Source organism: Canis lupus, chromosome 24, assembly GCF_048164855.1.
Source record: "Canis lupus baileyi chromosome 24, mCanLup2.hap1, whole genome shotgun sequence".
In the NCBI taxonomy this organism is placed as follows: domain Eukaryota; kingdom Metazoa; phylum Chordata; class Mammalia; order Carnivora; family Canidae; genus Canis; species Canis lupus.
Window position 1 is genome coordinate 12166618 of NC_132861.1, and position 26614 is coordinate 12193231.

Consider the following 26614-nt stretch of genomic DNA (forward strand, 5'->3'; position numbering starts at 1 on the left):
GGATTCTAGCCAGCTGCAGATTCTAATTTGGGCTGTTTCATCTCTTTCTTTCCTCACCATGCTCAATCCTCCTAAAGTCAAGGTAGATTTTCCTAGAAGGGAATGTGAAAGCAGGCAATCACAGCTATCCCCAGCATGGGATTTATTCTGTAGCCTCCTAAGCTGACTTCTGTTTTTAGTTTGCTGATAAAGGCAGAGCATCGCATACACCCATCATGGATGCTTACTTTCTAGCAGAACAATTTAAACTATTACAGTAGAGGTTTATGGCATTACCAACACAGTACCCCACTGGTTTCACCAAATCTAATCCACAAAGAAATGAGTAGGATGAGGGAATCCCCCCTTCCCTTGGGAACTTCTCTCTTTAAACTCATGCTTTTAAAGTTAAAGCAAATGTTAATATATGTCACTTCAAATAATAATATGGCTCACTGGAGTACCAGTGAGGTCGAGGTCAGAGACTATTCTTTAGTGTCAGCTGAGATTTATAGTTGCTCAGTAGCAGGATCAGCTGGCCACTCTGATCTCAGCATGATTGTGTCCTTCTAGGGTTCCCTACCTCCCTGCCATGGGATAGGGTTATCATGAGAACTGGGTAACCAGTTATCCTTGAGTTTCTTCTTGCTGTGAGAGTTAGTGTGGAATAGAGGGGAAGAACACAGGCTGAGAGCTATATGCCTTCAAATCCTGGCTCTGCTATACAGCCTTGGACAACTTAACTAACCTCTCTGAGCTCTGGTTTTCCAACTGTGAAAATAGACTACCTCATGTACAAGGCTATTGTTATAGTTCTGGGACCCTATCTGGAGGCTAGAACCTATTGCCAGGGCAAAACCCACTGATACCACCATTCTATCCTGGTTTTCAGTCATAATAGTTTTTTTTTTAAAGGGATGTTATAGGTATGAACTTCAAAAATTCAAAAGTATTAAAAAATTTCTTACTCTCTGCCCTTTATCTCCATCCTTGAACCTCCATTTTCCCTCAGTATTGGGAAACGTAATCTAGTTGTTTTTGGGTGAGAGCTAATCCCATCATTTCTCAATTAAGCTTTACATAAATCAGCCACTTTTTTTTTTACTCATTAAGATGTTTATATTTGCACCTTACTTTAGAATTACATTTTTAACATATTTTTTTAAATTGGAGTTCAATTTGCCAACATATAGCATAACACCCAGTGCTCATCCCATCAAGTGCCCCCATCAGTGCCTGTCACCCAGTCACCCCCACCCCCTGCCCATCTCCCTTTCCACCACCCCTTGTTCATTTCCCAGAGTTGGGAGTCTCTCATGTTCTGTCTCCCTTTTTGATATTTCCCACTCATTTTTTCTCCTTTCCCCTTTATTCCCTTTCGCTATTTTTTATATTCCCCAAATGAATGAGACCATATAATGTTTGTCCTTCTCCGATTGACTTATTTCACTCAGCATAATACCCTCCAGTTCCACCCACGTCGAAGCAAATGGTGGGTATTTGTCATTTCTAATGGCTGAGTAATATTCCATTGTATACATAAACCACATCTTTTTTATCCATTCATCTTTCGATGGACACCGAGGCTCCTTCCACAGTTTGGCTATTGTGGACATTGCTGCTAGAAACATCGGGGTGCAGGTGTCCCGGCATTTCATTGCATCTGTATCTTTGGGGTAGATCCCCAGCAGTGCAATTGCCAGGTCATAGGGCAGGTCTATTTTTAGCTCTTTGAGGAACTCCACACATTTTTCCAGAGTGGCTGCACCAGTTCACATTCCCACCAACAGTGCAAGAGGGTTCCCCTTTCTCCGCATCCTCTCCAACATTTGTTGTTTTCTGCCTTGTTAATTTTCCCCATTCTCACTGGTGTGAGGTGGTATCTCATTGTGGTTTTGATTTGTATTTCCCTGATGGCAAGTGATGCAGAGCATTTTCTCATGTGCGTGTTGGACATGTCTAGGTCTTCCTCTGTGAGATTTCTGTTCATGTCTTTTGCCCATTTCATGATTGGATTTTTTGTTTCTTTGCTGTTGAGTTTAATAAGTTCTTTATAGATTTTGGAACCTAGCCCTTTATCTGATACATCATTTGCAAATATCTTCTCCCATTCTGTAGGTTGTCTTTTAGTTTTGTTGACTGTTTCTTTTGCTGTGCAGAAGCTTCTTATCTTGATGAAGTCCCAATAGTTCATTTTTGCTTTTGTTTCTCGCCTTCATGGATGTATCTTGCAAGAAGTTACTGTGGCCAAGTTCAAAAAGGGTGTTGCCTGTGTTCTCCTCTAGGATTTTGATGGAATCTTGTCTCACATTTAGATCTTTCACCCATTTTTAGTTTATCTTTGTGTCTGGTGTAAGAGAATGGTCCAGTTTCATTCTTCTGCATGGGGATGTCCAATTTTCCCAGCACCATTTATTGAAGAGACTGTCTTTTTTCCAGTAGATAGTCTTTCCTCCTTTGTCAAATATTCGTTGACCATAAAGTTGAGGGTCCACTTCTGGATTCTCTCTTCTGTTCCATGGATCTATGTGTCTGTTTTTGTGCCAGTACCACACTGTCTTGATGACCACAGCTTTGTAGTACAACCTGAAATCTGGCATTGTGATGCCCCCAGCTATGGTCTTCTTTTTTAATATTCCCCTGGCTATTCGGGGTCTTTTCTGATTCCACACAAATCTTAAGAAAATGATCACATGAATTGTCACCATTTTTCTTTTAAAAAATTTTCTTTTAAAAATAAATACAGAGTAACACTGTGTCATGTGTACCTGTGTGACATTTTTGTGTATGGTTCTATACATTTTTGTGTATGGTTCTATACATTTTAAAACATTTCTAGATTTATGTAACCACTCCCACAACCAGCACATAGAGGGTTTATCAGTCAAAAAAATTATCTTTGCAATCTCCTCCTCAAGTGACTCTTGGCAACTACTGATCTAACTTCTATCACTATAGCTTTATCTTTTGGAAAATGTCATATATATGGAATCAAAGAGTATGTATTTTTTTGAGACTAGTTTAGTTGACTCAGCAGAATGTCTCTCAGATCACCCAAGTTGTCCCAATGCATGAATAACTTATTCCTTTTTAATATTTGTAGGGTTTATGGGAATATCCCCTCTTTTATTCCTGATGAGGGAAAGTTTCTTTCTTTGTTAGCCTTATGATAGGTTTATCAACTTTATTGACTTTCTCAAAGAACCAGATTTTTATTTCATTGATTCTCTATTATTTTTCAGTTTTCAACCTCATTGATTTCTCTTCCTACCTTTATTATTTATTTAATAATATTCAATAAATAACCTATTTATTATAGGGTTATTTTCTTTCATTTACTTGCTTTAAAAATATTTTTGTGCTGTAATTATGCTATACGTTATTTTCATTCAGTGTCCTGAGATGGAAGCTTAGGCTATTGATTTGAAACCTTTCTTCTTTTCTAAGAATTTAATGTTTAGAAAGATCCTTCTAAGCACTATGTTAACCATGTTCCACAAGTTTCTGAATGTTGTATTTTTATTTTCCTTCAATTTAAAATATTTTCTAATTTCCCTTGAGACTTCTTTTTGACCCATGGGTTATTTAGAAGTATGTTATTTAATTTCAAAATGTTTTAGGATTCTCCTGTTATCTCTCTCTTACTGATTTTTGTTTAATTTCATCAAGATCAGACTACATACTTCATATCATTACAATTATTTTTAATTCGTTCACTTTATGACACAGAATATGGTCTATCTTGGCAAATGTTCCATTCTTATCCACTTGAAAAGAATGTGTATTCTGCTATTGTTGAGTGGAGTATTCTATAAACTTCAATTAAGTTTCTGTTGGTTGGTGGTGTTATTCAGTTCTTCCATATCCTTCCTAATTTTCTCTCTACTGCTTCTGTTTATCACCAAGAGAGGGATGTTAAAATCTCCAAGCACAATTTTAGTTTTCTCTTTTTTCTCCTTTCAGTTTGCCCAGTTTTTGCTTGATGTATTTTAAAGGTCTATGGTTAGGTGCACACACATTTAGGATTGTTATGTCTTCTTGGTGAGTTGATGATTTTATCATTATGTAATATGCCTTTCATCCCTGGCAATTTTCTCGGCTCTATAGTCTACTTGATATCAGTGTCTGATATCAGTTCAGCCACTCCAGTTTACTTTTGATCTGTGGTTCCTTGTTATATCCTTTTACTTTTAACCTATATATATCTATATTTTAAGTGAGTTTCTTACTGACAATACATAAGGGCGTCATGTTTCCATATGTACTCTGATAATCTTGGATCTTTTAATTGGTGTGTTTAGACCCAAGGTCAGCAAGCTTACTTATAAAAATCCAGATAATAAATATTTTGGACTTTGTGGCCTATACAGTCTATTGCACTACTCAGCTCTGCTGTGGAAATGAGAAAGCAGCAATAGGGAGTATAGAAAGGAATGAGTGTGGCCATGTTCCAAGAAAACCTTATTTACAAAAATTGATTTGGCCCATGGGCCATAGTTTGTTGAAATCATTACATTATATTTAATGTAATTATTGGTATGTTTAAATTTAGAGCTATCATTTTATTGTTTTTATTTATACCTTCTGGTTTTGTTCTTCTTTTTCTACCTTCCTGCCTTCTTTAGGGTTACTTGAACATTTTTTTTTGTACTCCATTTTAATTTAATTTGTTTATTGCATTTTTTACCATGTATCTTTGCATAATTTTTAGTTGTTGATTTGAGAACTACAATACACAAATTTAACTTCTCAAGACAGATTAAAATCAATATTTTACTACTATGAGTGGAATGAAGAAACCTTACTGCCACATAGCTCCCTCTGCCCAATCTTTTCTGTGTAGTAATCTCGTGAATCACATATACATATGTCAAGAACTAGATGATGTTACAATTTTGGCTTCCAGCTTTTATTGTATTTTAAAGAACTCAATAGGAAAAGTGTAGTTCATTATATACCTAGCTATTTATTATTTCTGTTGCTCCTCATTTCTATTGCTTTAATTCCTTCTGGAACTTGGATGGGTGTCATTTTCCATCTATCTGGAGAACTTCTTTAAACAATTCTTTTAGATTGTGCCTAAAGACAAAGGATTCTTTTAGTTTTCCTTCATCTGAGACTGTCTTTCGCTTTTATTTCTAAAGAAGAGTCTCGCTGGCTCAGATGGCTGTTTCTTCCAGAATTCTGAAAGTGTTCCACTGTCTTCTGGCCTCCATGGTTTATGATGACAAGTCTGCAGCCATCTGAATTGTTGTTCTTTCCAGGTAATGTGAATTTTTCTCTGGCTGATTTAGTATTTTTTTCTTTGTCTTTAGTTTTCAGCAGTTTGATTATGGTATGTCTGGGCATGGATTTCTTAGAACATGTTTGAGGTTTGCTGAGCTTTTTGAATCTGTAGGTTTATGTCTTTCACCAATTTGAGAAGTTTTGGGCCATTATTTCTTCAAATATTTTTTCTGCATATACACTGTTTCTTCTTCTGGGACTCCTATGACAGTAATATTAGGCCTTTATCTCACAGGTCCTTGAGTCCATTTTTTAATATCTATTTTCCATTATTCATACTAGATGATTTCTATTGTTCATGCTCATTTTCACTGGCTCTTTCCTCTGTCTTCTCTATCAATGAGTTTCTTATTTTTGTTCCTGTATTTTTCAGTTCTAAAATTTCCATTTGATTCTTCTTTATATCTTCTACTTCTTTGACAAGACTTTCTGTCTTTCCATCCATTTTATGAGTGCCTGGCTCTAAAAATGGTTGAATTTAATGTCTTTGTCAAATAAATCCAATATTTGTGTCATCCTGACTCTACAGCCTATTTACTGCTTTTTCTCATATAAGTTGACATTTTCCTGGTTTTTATATGCTGATTAATTTTAGATGTGTGTCCTGGGTGTCCCAGGCACTTTGAATATTATAATTTATGACTCTGGATCCTGTTTGAATCCTATGGAGCCTTGGTGGCAGGAAACTGAACAACTACAGTTGAGGCTTCTACTTCTATCCAGCCTTGTATAGGTTGTGCTTCTAGTATTAGTTTAGTCTTCAAAGCCTTTGAAATGCTATTAGGATCTGCCTCACATGTGCACAAACAGTGGCCGGTATGGAACATTGGTGGTAGCCTATCTTGGAATCCAATTTTCAAAGTCTATATATGCTGTTAGGGTGAGATTCACACATATATAGCTCATCAGTGAGCCCAGGATTTTATAAACCAATGTTAAACGGTCATTTTCTCAAGTTCCTTCCTCTTCCCAATGCCTACAATTCTTCCTAGTTCCCTGGTGCTGCCCCTTTTCATCCTCCAGCTAAAAAGCTGGGACTTTAGCTATTCCACTCTGCTGTGTTATTCTCACACTGTTCTCCTATCTGTGGCTAAATGACAGATCCATAAAGAGGGAATAAAAGCAATGGGGTTTGCCTCAGTCTCTTGGAATATAGCTCCTCCAAGCAGAGAGGAAAAGTCCGCTCCCTCAGGGTCTGGCTTCGGTGGGCTCCTGCCACCAGCACTGTCAGTCATGACCATAGGCCATACATACATAGGTTGAGGGTAAGAGAAAATGAAGAAAAAAAGAAGAAGATTTACTTAGCTCTCTCTGAGTGCTAGGATTTTGTTTCTCACTTTCTCATGGACCCCCTCTGTTTATGTCCAGGTCTATTTATAGGTTTCAAGCTGCCCTTAATGTAGGCCAGGGAGTACCAGAGAGGAAAACTTGTAAACTCATAACCAGTTCTGTGGTACTTCAAATTCTGGTCTTTTTGCCAATCTGCCTCAAAGTTCTCAAATGACTACTCCATGCATTCTGCTTAGGTTGTACAGTTGCATGTAGTGGGAGAGACAGGGTGGAGTGCGCTTTCTCCATCTTGCCTGGAACCAGAACTCAAGTTTGGATCCTTTGGATCACCTGCTTAGTTTTTGCATAGGGCTTTCATATAAGCAGTGGTCATTCTAAGGGCTGTTCATTGTTAAAAGTATAAATAAAGATCTGAAGAAGAAAAAAATTCTGACCATAGAAGAAAATAATTATGAACACCTCAAGTCTGAAAAATTGCTCAGGCCTTTACTTTTGGAGGGGAAATCTAGCATCTTGTGGATCTCACTTAACAGCCACCTGAGTCTATTTCATGGCTTGCCCTGGGCATGGTGGAATGTCTTCCATGAATAGGTATTTGTCTCTAGGAGCGGAGCAGAGTACTGACCCTCTGGCCAACTTCATAGTTAATCCCAGCATAGCTACTTAATTTAGGGCAATAAGAAACCAGTAAGGTACTAATGCTCCTTCATCCATAGTGCCAAATTGTTGAATAAAGCAGGCCTTATCACTGCAGCCACCAAACACTGTTGTCTATTGACTGTCAGAAGTGTGACAACGCAGCATGAAATCAAGATGATATTTTGCACTGAGATTTTGTTCTGTTGGCATTGCTAGACATACAGGGATAAGGAAAATCAAAGCAGAAAAGTTCTCACCACTGCCTGAGCAAAGGGTATGTGTTAACACCCCAGTGGTATTTGGAAGAACTGTCCCGTTTTGTGATGTTTTTGTCAATAAAGTAGCATGGTTAAAATAGTGGATGGAGCACTGGAATTGGAATCAGGACACCTGCATGGAGCAGGAGAACTTAATTCTACTTTTGCTAGCCAACAGACCTTAGGCCAGAAATAACTTCTCTTTCTCTGTTTCTCTACCTGGAAAATGGGGATACTCTCCTAGGCTCTCCTGCCTGTCTTCCTGCTAAAAAGATGAAATGAAGTGCTCTGCAACTATACCATGGGGTATCTGACTGGGATTTTCTTGAGGGAAAACCCTGTGTCATCCACTTTATTATTCTGAGACTTACCAAGTGCTTGTTAAATATTTCAAGAATGAAATAACAAAAAAAATATTATGTGATCAAAGCAACCTGAGTTATCAATAAAGTGGGCATCAAAACACCTGCATCAAAAGATTAATATGAGAATTAAATGAATTATATGTAAGAAATATAAAGGGCATGGCAGTGTCTATAGCAGGACACATTTGATGTTTACAATTCTTTTCCCCCCGCTAAATCCTGGAGGCTTTACAGAACAGGACTGCAACAACTGAACATTACCTAAATGTTAAAGCCACTGGACCCAAACAAAGACAGCCTAAAATACCAACAACTACATTAAAGCTTTTCATTTCGTCTTTTAAGAATCAACCCCTTTATCATTATGTAGTGCCCCTCTTTATCTCCAATAAACTTCCTTGTTCTGAAGTCTCCATCTCAAATTAATAGAGATATTTCCTATTTCTTTTGATTAGTGTTAGCATCGTATATCTTTCTCTATTCCTTTACCTATAATCTGGGTCTTTATAAGTAAATTAGGTTTCTTGTAAGTGGGTGACATCAGTGGGCCAGTGGCTCCCCCTCCCAACTCCTGCTGGCTATGGGAAAGCTCCTCAGAAGTAGGGGGAAGGGGTCAGGTGCTTTCATACCAGCCTCAGTGCCACTTGACATTCCTGGTCACCTACTGGAAGGAGCCACCATGCTGCCCAGCAGTCCCTTGTGTCTTGGGCCCCCTGAAAGTCCTTCTGCTCTACTAGCTCTCCCGATTACCCCAACTCTGCACTCCATGGCCCACCTACCTCAACATACCTACAGAGGGCCCCCTCACCACTGGAAAAGCAGAAACAGCAAGCATCACACCCTATCTTAGCTCCCCTGCCATTAAATCCACAAACAAACAAACAAAAAAAACAATAAAAATAAATTAGGTTTCTTGTGGACATTTAATTAAGTTTATAAACATCATTTTCTCTCTCTCTCTCTCTCTCTCTCTCACACACACACACACACACTTTTGAGAGAGAGAGGGAGAGAGAGCACAAGAGGGGTCAGGAGAGGCAGAGGGAGAGGAAGAGAGAATCTCAATCATACCATACCAGCACCATACCAGCACAGAGTGCTATGAGGGGCTCAATTTCATGACCCTGAGATCATGACCTGAGCTGAAATTAAGAGTTGGACACTTAACTGACTGAGCCAACCAGGTGCCCCACTATCTCTTTTAATTGGCATGTTTAAACCACTTACATTTAATGTGATTACTAATAGACTTGGATTAATATCTACCATCTTTTCTAGTAACTTTTCTATTAATTGCATTGTTCTTTCTCCCTCTCTCCTTTTCTTTGACCTCTTTATGCTTAGAGCATAAATGTACATTCTGTCTCTATGTTTCTTTTAAACTGAAACAAGGAGCACCTGGGTGGCCTGGTCAGTTAAGCATCTGACTCTTGATTTCAATTCAGGTCATGATATCAGGACCCTGAGATTGAGCCCCACATTGGGCTCTCACTGAGTGTGAAGCCTGCTTGAGATTCTTTCTCTCCCTCTCTGCCCTCCCCCTATTCTCTCTCTCTCTCCAAAAATAAATAATAATAATAATAATAATAATAATAATAATAATAATAATTAAAATTGAAACAAAAATTAGGGACATCCTTTGAGCAGTTATATTACCTCCTGTCTATTGTGTTAGCATAGACAGTACTTATGATAAGTCTTTGTTTCCAAGAGAACACTGTAATGTAATAAAGTCTCAATACTTTTGAATTTTAAATGTGTCCCTTTTTGTTCTTGGTAGAGCAGAAGTGATGGGCTTTCACTCTCTTCAGGGACTGAACTACAGATAAAAAGTGTTTGACTCTTAGGTTGTGATACGTAATTGCTTTTGTGAATTATCTCATAGGCAAACTACTTGCGGTATACAACATAAATCTTTTTTTTGCTGTCTCAGTAATTCAATTGTCAAGAATAAAATGAAAAATAAAAGTGGTTGTGTTCAAACCTAGTTTCAATTAAGTTTGTGGAATAAAGCAGGTCTGTAGTTCACATGTAGTTCACATGAACAGGAGGAGAGTAGCACTTGCTTTCTGTTAGATTCCCTAGAATTTAAGGTGGTATTTGACATGTGCTCTTTTCTCTAGGCACAGATTTTCACTTTCAGACAATGCCCTGTAGATGTCACCATTGCCACTTCTCACAGGGTAAAGTGGCTACTCCAAGGTAGAAGGAAGAACGACCAAACTGCTAAACCATTTGATTGTGGAGAAACCGGAACATTCTGGTTGCCTTTACCTGTTTACAGATACTCCTCTAAAACTGCCAAACTCATTCTGTATCACTTTCATTGACTGTCTGGTACCTGGTATTATAAATCACTTTCCCCTTTCAGAAATTTCTCTCTCATAAGCCTGTGAGGTGGGATTCTCCTGTTTCCACCACTTCTCTTTCTTTTCCTCTGGCCCCCACCAGAGCGCTGCCTTCTTTGTCCCTCTGTATATACTCTCTTGTCACTCTCATCCGTTTCTATGTCACTTCTATATAAATGGCTCCCAAGTTTTCTAGAGCTTCTTTTTTCTCTCCTGATATCTAAACCCATGTTTACTTCCCTCGGAAAACCCCAGCATCAGAAAGCAGTCTTGAAAATCAACCAAAGAGGGGGCTATACTAGGTGTGGAGGGATGCTGCAGGAAACATAATCAGCACAGACAGAATGGTAGGAACCCATAAATTGAATTAATTTAGGAGAAGCAGAAATTCTGAGCCATAAGTAACTATATTAAAAAAAACAGAAGCTCCTCCACCTGAAATTCCTGAGACAATGGGAAAGACCTAGGATGTTCTGGAAATGAGGAGTGGGATTCTAGACTAGTTTTTCTGAATCTCAAAGGGACATGTGATATTTGAGTTAAAAATGTATTTTGGAGGAAAAATGTCCATTTCTACAGGTCCATTGGACCTGGACCTTAAGAGTTCACTGATACACAAAGTGTGCAGTTCCAAAGATACCTAAAAAGATAACCCATGACCCCTTTAAACATTTCTGAGCTATAAACACACATACATCTTATGTTCTTATCACTTAACATTTCATAGTTTTATGATTTTTGCTTGGGTGTTGTCCAGGTTGGAGTGGGGAGGTTTTATCACTCATCTTCTAGAGCATCTTGTCCTAGTTAAAACCTCAACAAGCTCCCCAATTATCTCACCACCTTGGTCCTCGGTCCTCTATCTACCCTCTCCTTCCCACCAAGACCCCTGATCCTCCTTCTGCCCCTTCTCACCTCTTGCCTAGCAGAGCCTCCTAATTGTTTTCTCTCCCTGGAATTTTCTTTCTACCATCCATCCCATATACTGCTACCATATCTTCCTAAAGTTCAGATTCAAACACTTTAGTACCTTACTCTTTGCCTCCTGACTGCCTCAAAGAGAGTCCCTTTTCTTTACTTTGCTATTCAAGTCCCCAAACCCTTTTGCCTAATTCCTGGCTGTCATCAGTCTCACACTCCAAACTTTAGGCAAAAGACCCTCCCCCCTTCCACAGAACTGTCCACAGAGCTTGCCCAGGACTGTATCCCTTGCAGCATGGGATTCCTCCACCTCTGTCTGCTGAAACCTTATTGCTATTGGAGGCCACTTCACAAGCATCTGTCCTTTCTGAAGGCCCTGGTAACCCTGGCTGGAGGAATAGCTCCTTCTTGCAGCTCCCTTAGCACCATAAGACCTCCTGCACATCATGATTTGAACAAGTGTTTCTCCTCAGGAATTAGAAGGCAGGGCCTGAAACTTAGTTTTTAAATGTTCCATTTAACAAATAGGTGTTGCATTAAACAGAACGGCCAGGGTAGACAGTGATGTGTCCTTGGAACCAGGCATAATTCAGACTGCACATGTGTTGAGGAGGATGCGGGGTGGGAGCCGTGGAGGGAGGCTCTCCGCATAACTCTCTCCAGACAACAGGTACCTTACACAAGTCCATGCTCCCCACTCTTGTCCCACGCAGAAAGACATAGAACAATCCACCATGGCACTTTCCCCTTTCAGGAAGCAGATGCCAAAATGGTAGGCTCATTAGACAACTTTCTCTCCTCATCTCCCTGGCCTGTCCTGTCCTTGAGAAGTTACAGAAGACAGTGCTATCCTTAGACATTAACTCATGCTTTAAATGTTTACAGACGTTTTTTATTTAAAAATGATTTCCCCAAAGAGAAAAATTTAACATATTTCCTAGAATGTGATCATCACGCAGCAGGTACACTTCAAGTGGGCCACCCAATGCACAGGCATACTCCACCACCCTATGAAGGGCTGAGCATGTTCTGGTATTTAAATTATGGCATTACCTCACAGAGTTAGAGGAAATAAATGAAATCACGGACTTCAGAGCATGAGAGCCACTTCACTCCAATCTGGTCTGCAAAGTTGGACCTCTAGTTATCCCATTTTGTAGAAAAATTGAGGTCTAGATGGAGTACCTGGGTAGCTTGGTTGGCTAAGGGTCTGACTCTTGGTTTTGGCTCAGGTCATGATGTCAGGGTCTTGGGATTGAGCCCAGAGTCAGGTTCCACACTCAGTGGGGAGTCTGCTTGATATTCTCTCTCTCCCTCTGTCCCTACCCCTGCTCATGCTTTCTCTCTCTAAAATAAATAAATAAATCTTAAAAAAAAAAAAAACCCTGAGATCTAGAAAAGTTAAGAAACTCCTTTCTCACAGGAAAGAGGTTTTGGAGCTGAGGCAACTATAACTCCCATCTCTCCAGCCAGTATTTCTTCTTTAGAGTTACCATTCCTTCTACTTGCTTTTGCTTGGAGGGGAGTTTACAGCAATTCATTTACTTTAAAATAAATCTCCAGATTGACTGTGTTTTTTGTTAAAGGGCATGGGTCTAGATAGGTTGAGTGGCATAGCCTTGCGACGTGCCACTTTCACTCTGCTCAGCTGCCTCCCTGGCCTGTAGGAAAACTACACTAAATTCTGCATCTCAGCATATTTTAAAGTCATGCATTTTTACTGCAGAACACGTTTAACCAACTGCCAACCAGGAACTGGGGAAAGCCTGAGGGCTTCCTTTCAAAAGCAACAAGTGAAACTCATCTTTCTTCTCCCTTGGCATCCATCTGTATTCAAAGAGCTTTCATTTAATTTTAAAAAGGAAACTATTTATGACAAAGTATAAAAGACATGAGCTGCATAGGGGCAATTTCTACCTGAGTCAAATATCTATTCTTATTTCCTTATTATGAGAGTTATATTATTATCAGTGAAGTTAGCTCTTATCAGGGACCAGTACTGGAGATCTTCCATAAAAGTTGAGAAGACTTTACAATTTTAAGTTTTATTTTCTACCTACCATGATGCTTTCCATTATTGACACCCTATGCCAAGGGTTCTTACTACTTCAGAGAGCTGCTTGGCATAGTTGGGGGATTTCTAGCCTTTGATATTGGGAGTATTTTGATATTTTGGGGATATGCTAAGAATTTCCTTAAGCTAAAAATAAATAAATAAATAAAAATAAAAAAAAAAAGAATTTCCTTAAGCTAGAACCATAAAAGTAAAAGCAAACACTCACTGTTGTCCCAGCAAGGTACTGTGGCCGCATTTACTTTTGTGACATATAACATTCTTCCAGAAGAGTAATTACCAAATGGTCAATTTACTACTTCAGTAGCACTCCCCACTAGGTTATATGCTGAAGAATCATCAGAAGTGCTCACATTTTCTCCAAGACTTTAGTTATTCAAGGTAAAATTAAGGGAAGACAAAATAATCCCAGGGCATTGTTTATCAGGGAGGGGGATACAAAACACTATATTTAGATGGGCATTTTTTAGAATTTAAGGAGCAACAAAGAGCTTACTGTTTTCAATTTTTATCAGCTCTGAGAGCTTCACTCAATGGCAAAGTCTCTGAAATACAAAAATCCTTTGGCTGGTGGATATAATGGCTTCTCTACTGCTTTTGGAGCTCTGGGGCAGACATTTATCCTGATAAATCCCTGAGTTTAAAATATGAATGTAATAAATGGATAAAGCCAGCGAGCATTTATTTTACAAAGGGATTCTACACCTGTCTTTTCTATCCTCCCCTTTACCACACACCCTACTCTGACCAAACAACAAAGCCAAGTGCTCTGGAACATGAAGATGAATCTGGGTGATCTTCACTATTAAGAGGTTTCAATCCATTACAAAGCAATCACTGCATTTTATAAACAATTCCTGAGTGCCTAGGTGTCTAGTCATAAATCACTAATATAGCAGGAGCTTAAAGATAGGTAAAAGATAGCTTAAAGATAGACGCCGCTTTGAAGATAACAGACTTTGAGTGTCCCTTTCCCTGATAAACAATGCTCTTCCTTCATTTTTACTCATCTAGAATCCCACCTGCATCCATTGCTCCTCCAAGTCTCCTTAGACCATTCACAGTGGTCCTCCCATTCATAATAACTGGGCTTGCACCTGCACACATACTACTTTTATTATGGCAACAGGTTAAATATTACCTTAGACCATTTCCTGTTAACATCCTGTACAGTGTTAACTTTTTTGATAACTGTTTTGCTTTTTTCTCCTTAATTACATTGAAAGCACCTTGAAGGCTAGAAGGGCAGAGGGAGAGGGAGCACATAATCTTGTGGAAAAACACAGGTGTTGAATATGGACTAACTTGTTTTTGTATCGTGGCCCCCATCTCTTTCTAATTGTGTTGTCTTTAGAATGGCTACATAATCTCCCTAGGTTCAGTTTCCTCACCTATCATATGAAAACAATACTTATGCCAAGTAGAGTTGTTGTGAGGGTTACAATAATACAAATACTATAAATATATATTATATATAATGACATCCTATGTATCTTATGTATATTATATATATTACTATATTGTGATATATACTATTATATACACATACACATATATAATTTTATCTAAAGTGTGTAGGACATAGGAGATGGTCAATAAACAGGAGTGATACTGTTTTAAGGAGTTCTGCCTTTTACTTTTTTGAATACTCCACAGAAACTTTCATAGGGTAGAGGCAGCATTGATAAAAATCTACTAACATAAATGAATTGAAAAGTTGAAGTTGAAATATATAAACTATATTTTAAAATATATACCCTTAACTAACAACAAAAACATAGATGAAGTGAACATAGTAAAATGTTAATAAGTATTAAATGTAGATGATGGGTATTTGGATGTTGTTCTTTCTACTCTTCTGTATTTAAAATTATTAAGTGAGGGGCACCTGGGTGGTCAGTCAGTTAAGTGTCTGCCTTCAGCTCAGGTAATGATCCTGGGGTCCTGGGAACAAGCACCAAATTGGGCTCCCTGATAAGAGGGGAGTCTGCTTCTCCCTCTCCCTGGCTCCACTTATGTTCTCTCTCATCATCATCTCTCTCTCTCTCTCTCAAATAAATAAATAAATAAAATTGTTTAAAAAATTGCTGTGAGATATAAGGTCAAATAGTAAAAGATATATATATATATATATATATATATATATATATATATATATATAAATGGGGGAAAAGGAGGGGCTGATGAATTATAAATTTTTCTTATGCTTATATAGTACACAAATGTTTGACATTGGTTTTCAAGTCTTTTATACCTATTTACTAAGAAATAAACAATTAAAATCCATCATCTACTATCACATTTATAAAGCCAAAGATAAAAATGACACAAATCAATATGAAAAATATTGAATAACCATAATCAATCTTACAAAAATAAAATGAAAATGAATACACCCTCAGATGTAACTTGTATAAAACTTCATGCAAGGCAAGGGACACCACCACTTAATACATAACCCTTGTCTGGATTGTTTCCTAGATTGACCACCAGGGGCTGCTACAGAGTAGCATTCCTGGGAACCAGGCAACAAGAAGAAAAGAAAAATCCTTCAGCTTGACCCGAAGAACTGCAGAGTCTGAGAGTCATGCTCATTACTATACCACCCGGAGGTCTCACACCACAGATTTCAGCAGATGTCTCTGGCCTTTGGTGAGGACTGTGCCTTGCCACAAGGGTGGAGCTGCCTGGAATCAGTGCAAGCGTGAGGCTGATGTTCACACCTAAATGTGGCATCTTGGAATCCCTGGACATTGAGCTCAGGCTGTGTCACAGCTGACAATTTTCACAGCTACTCTGCCAGGAGCTGGAAAGCATGGGGCCAGAATGGAAGATTCTTATCTAGGCTTTTAATTCCTTTTTTCTGGTGACTTCCCATACACTGAGACTTACTTCCAATATATCTTTAATGGTCTCAGCACATTCTAGAAAAAAAAAAAATAGCAGCAGCAGCTGGATAGACTAGAAAATTATTTCTATCCTTAAAACACACCCCAGGCCAAACTCTTCATGTACATATATAGCAAAACAAGAATGGTCTGTACAATGTTTTAACTTCGTCTCATCTGTGTCTTATTCATCTCATTTGAGAGTAAATACCTGAGGGCAGGGTTTTGTCAGATTTCCTTGTACTCAAAAAGAAAGTTTTACTCAATAATTGTTTGAAGTAACTTCACTCTTTAATTTACATTCTCACAATAACCTTGTGAAGTGTTATTATTATTAACCCTTTTTGAAATTAAGGAAATAGAGACTCAAGGATGACTGGTCAGAGGGGACTCGGGCTGGTGGAGCCAGGGCAAGGGCAAGGATCTTACTACTTTTGGTAATGTGATGAGGCTCAGAGAGGGACAGTGACTTGCCCAAGGTTGCATACATAGATGGAGGTGAAGATGGGGCTGACTCCTTGATGGTCCTGTGCCCTCTCTACTATGCCATGCTTTGCAGACAAATCTGCTACAGTATAGAAACAATACATAGTGTAGACTTCCAAGATACATGGTAGAGTCTTCTAACTAGAAAAGAAAAGAGATACTGCCTTTTCAGGCTGGCTGTAGAGGTCACACTCTTCATAGCTGGCATGATCCACTTTGGACATTACCACAAATAAAAATGATTCTTTGGCTTCCCACGAGGATGATACAGGATCATGAGATTTTTTTTTTCCAAGATGACCAATTATTTTTTTTTTAATTTGAATTCAATTAATCAGCAGTCCATCATTAGTTTTAGAGGTAGAGTCTAGTAATTCATCAGCTCTATAGAACACCAGTGCTCATCGAATCATGAGGATCACAGGACCTCATAATAGAGGGCTCCACTATTGGAGGTCTCCTGGTTTGCTGTGCGTCTATTTCCTAGGCCCTCCACCCCACCTCACACCTCCTGGTCTAATCTGGTAGTACTGGCAAACTCTCAAATCAACCATCTTAACCACATAGGACACATGGCAGCCTGTGTGGAAGCCACGTATGTTCAATTACAGACTTTTTTTTTAACATGCCCATTTTTAGTTCTGGGGTTTATCTGGAGAGAGTTGAGCTCAGAAAGACAGAAAAGCACACACTGTGTAGGAGGTGAAATGTCATGGTCGTTTGGGAGGTCTGTCTGGAGCTGCCGGTTGTGATTTACTGAAAAGAAAATGAAATTCATGTCTGCCATCCATCTTGCTAAAATGTCATGCTGAGTTCAACTCAAGTAGTAGGGAGGTCTGAAGGTGATGCCTACAAATCACCTGCTAGACCTTTTTGGTCTCTGATTTAAGAGCTAGGTGCATGCTGCAGAGAAATAAAACTCTTGGTCCATGCTCCAAAGAGGAATATTTGGGGGGCATAGAAATATATAACTATGGGGAACCAACCCTTAACTTTGGCACAGGAACTCCCTTCTTTGCCATCATGTCATAAACGGAGTCCAAGAGTTCCAGCTTGGAAACAGCACATATTGCCAATACGTTATGTCAATGTCTGTTGGTACGTCTATGCATAGAAACTTTTATCAAGGATTTGTTACATGATGAGCACCAAGTGATGCATAGAATAGCTGAATCACTATACTGTACACCTGAAATTTATGTAACACGGTATGTTAACTGTAGTGAAATTAAAATTTTAAAAAAGGATTTGTTAAGACACTGGATGATCCGTGGGAAGGGTAACTCCAGAAGGGCAGAGTAACAACATAAATGCCATCATTGAACCTCAATGAACAACCTTGTTTTCCTCTTTATTAAAAACTTGACAGTGAAAAAATCATATCAGGCCAAAGGACAAAAACCTTTCTCTTATAAGAAAACTGCTTGGGGGATCCCTGGGTGGCGCAGTGGTTTGGCGCCTGCCTTTGGCCCAGGGCGCGATTCTGGAGACCCGGGATCGAATCCCATGTCGGGCTCTCGGTGCATGGAGCCTGCTTCTCCCTCTGCCAGTGTCTCTGCCTCTCTCTCTCTCTCTCTCTCTCTGTGACTATCATAAATAAATTAAAAAAAAAAAGATTTTAAAAAAAGAAAACTGCTTGGGAGCACCTGGGTGGGCTCAGTGGTTGAGCATCTGCTTTTGGCTCAGGTCGTGATCCCAGGGTCCTGGGATCAAGTTTCATATCAGGCTCCCAGGAGGAACCCTGCTTCTCCCTCTGCCTATGTCTCGGCCTCTTTCTTTGTCTCCCATGAATAAATAAAATCTTAAAAAAAAGAAAAGAAAATTGCTCAATATTTACCACAGCAAGTCAGGCCTCTTTGACACCTCAAAAATGTGTATGATTTTCATTCTTATAGGAGTGGGTGTAGAGCTACTTCAGCTGTTCAAGGTTGATAACCATGGTATTAGACCAGAAAAGAAGGTATACAATTCAAGTTGGTATTCATTGTTAATATTTTGGTTGGGAAAGAGGCTAAAACTATTGATGAAACTGAAATCCATTCTTCTGGTCTTTCATTACACCAACAAATTGGTAACTGGGGTTTTCTGCTGAAAGCTTTAAGCAAAACAGAAAACAACAACAAAAAAAGGCAGCTCAGGCTTCCGTACTGGGGGCAGGGGAGAGGCTGGAGGATGTCATATAAAGCCAGAGTCCTCCATGCTTTCACGTTCAGGTGATAAAACAAAACCAGGGACATGGTGCTATTTAACATTCTTCTGCTTTTCTTCTTTAAATGAGTTAGTTTGTTTTCTTACATAAAAACATATCTTTACTTCTTCCCATTTATAGTTGCCAGAAGGTCCATATATGAAACTCAAAATGCCCTATGAGTTTTTAACATGCTGATTCGTAATGTTTAAACCTCAAAGGTAAATGTTCATTTCCCCCCACAAACATGCCTTGGCTACTTCTTGCTGAAACACAAATGCATTCAATCAGACACCAGGCTCCCATGAACCTCTGTTCCACGTCAAGAGATGGGGAAACTTAGCTACATCACCGCTAATACCAGACTTCATGTCTGGATGGCTCCAGGAGCCTCCAGACAACTTGTTTGCTAAGATGAAACCACCTCTTTTTGCATTTTCAGAGAAATCAAGGGAGCAGAGAGGATGCCATCCACCCCACGCTGCTCTGTGAACACTGTGAGCGTGGCCCCAACTCCTTGGGCATGGTGCCCCCAGACCGGGCACATTCAATTTCCCACCAACAGCCAAAGTGTCACAGCACTGTGACTCCACCTTCCTTTCATTTGAAATGTGTAGAAATTTTAGAATTTGGCCATTAATCCCTAAAATGCAAACAATCTCACGTTCCATTCTCTTCTGAGATCTCTCCTGCCAAACGTTCATTTATATTTTCTTCTTTTCTTTTTCACACAACTTTCCCTTTTGAAATCAAGGGTACTAAATCATTCTTCCCAGACTAATTTTTCTCACATGTAAGTATAAACTCCCAGCACATTAAATGCTGCTGCTGCTGGAGACTTTGCAGGACCTTCTGAAAATCAAATCAATCTCTAACCTCAAACTCAGCCTAAGATACACACACACACACACACACACACACTCACACACACACACATACACACACACACCCCTATCATCATCACCACCCTCTTCTGCAGCCAAAAGCCCCTTGGTAGTCACCAAACGTGGCCTCACCTTTCTGGAGAAATACTGAGTGGACACGGCGAGAGCTTGGAAGCCGCATAGGGCCCTCCGCAGCTCTCCCTGCATGAGGCCCAGCTGCCTGGCCTGCTGCTGGCACCTCTCCTTCAGCCGCTGGACCAGCTGCCGTTCTGCTTCTCGGGCCTGCAGGTCAGGCTTGGGTGAAAATCCATTTCGGGGAGTTGCAGTCCTCTGTTTGGGGTATCCTGTAAGAGAATCAACAGTCACTCATGAACATTCACCACAAAGGTGACAGCAGCTCTTTGGCGATAGAAAGATTTCATTAAGAGCCAGGGGCCAAGAAGACATGGCTCATGGTTTGTCATCTTAGGTATTAAAAAGGAAAACCAGACAGGGACTTGATGTGTGCTCTGTGTATATGGTTCTCAGTTTCTCAGTGCAGAGTTTCATGCTTAGCAAAAGAAGAACACACAAAATTGCCATGTTCCTTCCAGCTCCCTGCATTTCTTTTTTCTTTTTTCTTTTCTTTTCTTCTTTTCTTTTCTTTTTTCTTTTCTTTTTCTTTTCAAGATTTACTTATTCATGAGACACACACAGAGAGATGCAGAGACATAGGCAGAGGGAGAAGCAGGCTCCTTGTGAGAAGCCTGATGCAGAACTCAATCCCAGGACCCTGGGATCACAACCTGAGCTGAAGGCAGATGCTCAACCACTGAGCCACCCAGGCATCTCTCCCTGAAATTCTTCTAGGTCTACTTAGAGAACTTGATGCACGTTTTTTGCTTTTTTCTGTTTTTTTTTTTTTTTCCTTCAAGGGGATTACTCTGTGAAAATGTTTAATGGGCAATAAATAAGTCTATCCAGGTTGAAGTTAGAGTTATAACCTCGCAACCTTTTAACTGGGCATCCAGGAGTAATGTCCAGATGCCCCTTCCTTCCCTTACTAGGGTTGCCCTACAGACCCTCTCTTCAATGTCAGGGTCAGGTCACACCTCTCATGACCTCTGCTCCAGGGATTTCTGGCTTTATTTATTTTTAAAGATTTTATTTATTTATTCATGAGAGAGAGAAAGAGAGGGAGGCAGAGACAGAGGGAGAAGCAAACTCCCCACTGAGCAGGGAGCCAGATGTGAGACTCGATCCCAGGACTCTGAGATCATGACCTGAGCTGATGGCAGACACTTAACCAACTGAGCCACCCAGGTGCCCTGGATTTCTGGCTTTGAAATTCCTACAGCATCAGTGTTCTCCAAAACTGTCCCTCTGTGTGACCACTCATATCACCTCCAGAGCTAAAGATCCAATCCAAGCCACTATAACCTCCACCTTCTAATGGGAAGCCCTGCTTCTTCTCTTTCACTGCACAGCAGCTGGAATGATCTTTATGAATATAAAACAGCTCCTAACCTGCGTGGACCTATCCATCCATGCAGTTGTCCTCCACTGCAGTAAAAACAAAGTACTCATCCCATCCCACAGCCCACAAGCTCTCTGAGGTCTGGCTCCTGCTAGGCAAATGGTAGGTGTGGGGAGGCCACAGTGGAAGGAACCAGAAACTCCGCCTAAGGCTGCGGACAGGGTGGGGAGGCTTTAAGAATGATGACTAGGTTGAAGCTTGGGGAGGCGGGCGGTGGATAAAGGCAAGGCAGCCAGGAAGAGCTCACAGATAAGCAGTGCATCACTGTCAAAGACCCAGGGGTGAGTGAGAGTCTTCTTCAGAACCCCTGTGCTTCCAGTGTGAGGCTCAGAGCACCCTGGCACCCACAGAAAACCTCAGTGGTGGACAGTGGACCTCTATTCCCCAAGAACATTCTCTCCTTTGCTCAAGTAGAGAACATGACATGGACACTGTGCACACAATCATAAATAAACTTTAATATTTTAGAAATTCTTTTGTCTCCCCTACCCTCTCCAAAATACCAGGGAGTAACACAGAAAACAAATCATAAAATGGTCTCTTTAGTACCCAATACACTGAGACATAGCAGGGTAACAGGCTTATTCTACTAAACAAGTGGCCTCAACTTTTAAGGGGAAGAGATGGTTAACTGATCTAAATACTTCTGATTGTTAATTTAGTGGTAACCGTGTTAATTTTAATTAAATCTCCTTCTTAAGAAATCATCAGAGATTGCAAAAAGCAACCTCACATATGACATATCAAACTATTATGGCTTAATGAAGTAGGAGAATGTGAAATTAATGCTTCTTTAAAACGGTCTTTGACAGTAGAATACATAATAATCCAGAAAGTTCACTTGCATGTCATAAGCAAATTAATTTTAATACATACTCAATCACAATATTCTCAATACTGATAACAAAAGATAAATAATTATCAACAAAATGTGAGAGATTTTACTGCTGCCTGCATTAAACTCTAAGACACAGCCTAAGACCTAAGGTAGATTTTTTTTCATGATTACTGTTTTCCATTTTATTGGTGTGGCTGGAGATTTTATAAAACACTCCAGTGGAGGCGCCTGGGTGGCTGAGTGGTTGACCATCTGCCTTCAGTTCCGGTTGTGATCCTGGTGTCCTGGGATCAAGTCCGCATCAGGCTCCCTGCAGCCTGCTTCTCCCTCTGCCTATGTCTCTGCCTCTCTCTCTGTGGCTCTCATGAATAAATAAATAAAATCTTTAAAAAAAAGATAAAGAGGGATCCCTGGGTGGCGCAGCAGTTTAGCGCCTGCCTTTGGCCCAGGACACGATCCTGGAGACCCGGAATCGAATCCCACGTCGGGCTCCCGGTGCATGGAGCCTGCTTCTCCCTCTGCCTATGTCTCTGCCTCTCTTTCTCTCTCTCTCTGTGTGTGACTATCATAAAAAAAAAAAAGATAAAGAAAACCACCCTAGTGTTTTAATTAATGTTTTGAGGTACCAAGTGCCCTACACCTCTCTCTCTGTCTCTCTCTCTCTCTGTCTGTCTCTCTGTCTCTCTCTCCCTCTATCTATATATATTTATTTATATATACATATACATATATATATAGATAGATTGATAGATACTAGAAGGATAGATACTAGAAGGCGCTTCTGTATAATATATATATTAGAAGGCAGTTCTTTTAGAAATCTAAAGGAAATAATAAAAGATACTTCTAGCTCAGTGAATTATAACTAATTGCAATCTATGGCATACAGAATCATTTCTGAATTTGTATTTGTGCATACTATAAGTACTCATGTTATTGTGTATTTTGGGCTGTCAGATTTTTCCCCTATTATTATTATTAAAATTATTTTCATCATTATCATTATTATTATATCAGCAATGATACTCAGTGGTAAATGGACAACATAAAATAAGGATTTGGTGAAATCCTATTCTTGGTGTTCACTCTGATACCAACATTATGATATAGTTTTAATTCACACACTCAAAATTCCAGTGTTCTACTGAACAGTAGAACATGAACATGTTCAGTAGAACATGAACACCAGTACACTCTGTCTACATTCTACTCATGGGGCCACCAAACTGATGTTCTGAGCCAAGAGAGAGGTTCCCCTGAGAACATCAGCTTTTGGTATCAACACACCAAATGTAAGATCTGTGGCTTTCTGACATCAAACTAACTTATGAAACCAATCTTTGTTAGGGACTCCTGGGCAGCTGCACATTTGGCATCCAACCACTGTCATAACACAGACTAAGAGTTAGGCCCCAGGGCTAAGGCTTATTGGAAGGAAATGCAGAGACACAAGGTGGGCTGTGGAGCTGCCTGTTGCTTTAGCTGGAAAAGGTCCTGCCATTTTCTAAATATATTATCTAGGACTCTGCCTGTGACCAATAATCACTTTACCTAAAGTCAGCAGCATATTTTTGGCCCTCACTAAAACCAGTATTCTTTCTTGTGCTGTCAATTTGTGTGAAGTACTTCTATACTTAACTTGCTGAAGTACTGTTCTGTCACTTACTTTCCTGTCCACCCACATGTCACACCATTCCCAGGATGGTATAGCTACACAAGCTCATCTACCATCTTGGAGACAGAGACCTTATGTTGAAAAAAAAAAATGACTGACATACAGCCAGCTTCACCTGTTTCACTAAAAATTAAGGAGAATTTTGTTTGTTTCTACTGTCTTCTCCTAAAAGCCAGCAAAATGCCAATCAGCTTAGGAAGTAAGGGAACAGGGTAGAAAAGTGGCAGAGGGCAGTGATCACATGAAGCTCAGAGAACACACGGCTGGCATGTGAGATGAAATGTGCTGACAGTGACTCACTTCTGACCTACACCCATGTTTCTTTGGAAGAGCCAGAGAGATGTTTTAAGTGAGAGGCATGCCATGTCACCTGAGGATACTTTCAAGTGCTGGAAGGTTCTGTTATCATCTCCTTCCTATTCCTTGCAGTATTTGTATTACTTCTGGGGTGGTCGAGGCATGCATGCCACTGACCTCTGTCCACAGGCAGACAGAGCTTACTTAGACGTGTTTGGTCTCTTTCCAAAAAATTGGTCTCCTACAATTGCCTCCTGATTTCCATTCAGGTGCACTAGGAAGCTGATTTAATGAATAAAAACTTTCTGAATTAGGCTTATTGATGGTTTTGGAGTCTTTGAACAAAATGAAAATGAGAATTTCCCTGACAACCAGTTTTTTATTGACTGATCCTTGTAAACTTCCCAACTGTTAATTAGGGTTATTCCCACAGCGACTCTTCAATCTGAAATATATGAACAGAAACACCTAGACCAGTGTCTTACCATGACCTACAGACAAGATCTGATTTAATATATACACTTCCTGTCATGTTTTGTGGGGAACCAATATATTTGACAGCTTTTATTGAGCACCTACTCTGTGAATGGTCTGCACAAGCTGCAGTGGGGAGTGCACAGGAATGAGGCCTCATCTTTGATCTGAAGCAATCGATGGTCAGTGGAGGCCCAGCCAGGTCTGGATCTCACATTTCTAATTCCTTGCCCTGAGTTCTGACTTCAGCACACTGCTGGCCCACTCTACAGCATCTCTGACAGATCTCACAGGTTCGGGGCATACATTAAGTTCAGAACATCCTCCCATTATCTCAATCTCTCTCCAATCACAACTTCTCTTCAGCCATCCTATTGACTGGATAACTCTGATGAGGGGCAGATAGAATCTGTGGTGATACTGGTGACAACTGGCAGCTCAGAAGAAAAAGCCAGTAACCTTATATTCTCACAAAGGTGAATACAAGCTGTTTGCGTGCAAAGGCAGAGCACTGGGGAGAACACAGCCCTTGAAAATGGAAAGAGAATATTAAAAATTCATCTGCAGCCACAGGCTCACTATCTAGAGGATTCTAATGGATGGAAAAGCTTGGTTTAATTTTAAAGCTGGAAGCTTAACTGACATGATAAATAAACAAGGAAGCATTGGAATCTGTGTATTTACAAGATCTGAGAAGGCCCATGACCTTACCTTTGTAAATAAGAATGATAGGACATAACTTAGATAGCCTTCTGGCTTAAGGAGAAGCACTTCATGAGTTTGGCCAACATCCTAGCAGAAAGGAAATCTGATTCTTGCAGACTGGCACCAGCAGGACCCTCTGGGTAGCACATGTGCCCAATTCTTCATGGTCTTATATAGGCTTTTTCTTTTTAAAAAATTTTAAAAGATTTTATTAATTTATTTGAGAGAGTGAGATATCACAAGTAGAGGGGAGGGGAAAAGGGAGACTCCCTACTGAGTAGGGATCCCAGTGTGGGGCTTGATCGCAGGGCCCTGGGACCATAACCTGAGCCAAAGGCAGATGTTTAACTCACTAAGCTACCCAGGGGCCCCAGGTTTTATTTCTCTTAAATGGATCTAAATTTATTCCAGAAAATTTTGCTGAGTATGACACTATTTCCCTATTTAGTCCTGGTACTTGTTTGTCTGAGGTAGGCTAGTGGTGGGGAAGGTGAACAGAAAATTGTATGAGGGTAGGAAATTTCCTTCTAGCCAGTCCTGAGCATGCATGAGGGCAGGAATTAAATAAACTGGGTACCAATCTACTCTCTAAAAGGGAGAGCTTTACATTTCCCATTCCAAAGGAGTAGATTCTTGTCTCTTCTTTATTGATTTATAAATGAACAAAAAAGCCCCAGGAAGTTATAATCAGGGTTTTCCAAAGCCAACTATTAAAAGTTTGTTACTATAATCCATTCTCTAGGAAAAATAAAGATTAACATAAAAATATTCTCATCTTCAGGAAATTTATTATTATTTATAAGAAGTAATAGGTATCAGGGTAAATCTGAACTTTCCTCCAGGGTTGAAAAATCATGGTTTAATAGTATTATAGCAATTGCTAAATTAAAAAAAAATTTTTTTAAAGATTTTATTTATTTATTCATGAGACACACACACACACACACACAGAGGCAGAGACACAGGCAGAGGGAGAAGTAGGCTCCATGCAGGGCGCCTGACGTGAGACTTGATCCAGGGTCTCCAGGATCATGCCCTGGACTGAAGGCGGTGCTAAACTGCTGAGCCACCCAGGCTGCCCTAAATTTTTATGTTAAAAAATGTAACTACTTTTGGCCAAGATGGAGTGAGAATTATCAGACTTACCTTCTGATCTGAAACAAACCCAAAATACTCAGTCAAAATATATAAGATAATGGTTTTCATGATAGCAACATTAGGCAATGAAGCACAGGGATCCCTAAGCTGCCAAGTAAGGGTAAGCCAGCTTCCTGGAGTGACCTTTCAGGCCATGGCATGAGTTGGTGAACTCAGCTGAGATCTGTGTTTTCCCCAAGTTGAGAAAAGGGAACTGAGGGCTCAGGGAGCTCAGGGCTCAGATTAGCAGGGAGAATGTCACTCCACAGAAAGAGCACTCTGGACATGTGCAGGGAGGGTCCCCTCAAGGTTTTGGGCCAGGTGCATGTCTGGGAGGAGAGTATCCAAGGCCAGGGAAGGAATTCCA

The 26614-nt window shown here is 40.0% G+C and overlaps 1 protein-coding gene across 10 annotated transcripts in view; it reads right to left on the reverse strand.

Annotated features, from left to right (window-relative positions):
- MTUS2 (microtubule associated scaffold protein 2) overlaps positions 1-26614 on the reverse strand; it is a 588550-nt gene that overhangs the window by 122315 nt on the left and 439621 nt on the right. For all 10 annotated transcript variants that reach the window (XR_012016248.1, XM_072795621.1, XM_072795619.1 and 7 more), the window contains one exon: positions 19738-19949. Coding sequence is in view for 9 of the 10 variants with exons in the window: in XM_072795621.1 (XP_072651722.1) it covers positions 19738-19949 (212 nt within the window). In the remaining variant the exon portion in view is untranslated. The remainder of the gene's footprint in view (positions 1-19737; positions 19950-26614) is intronic.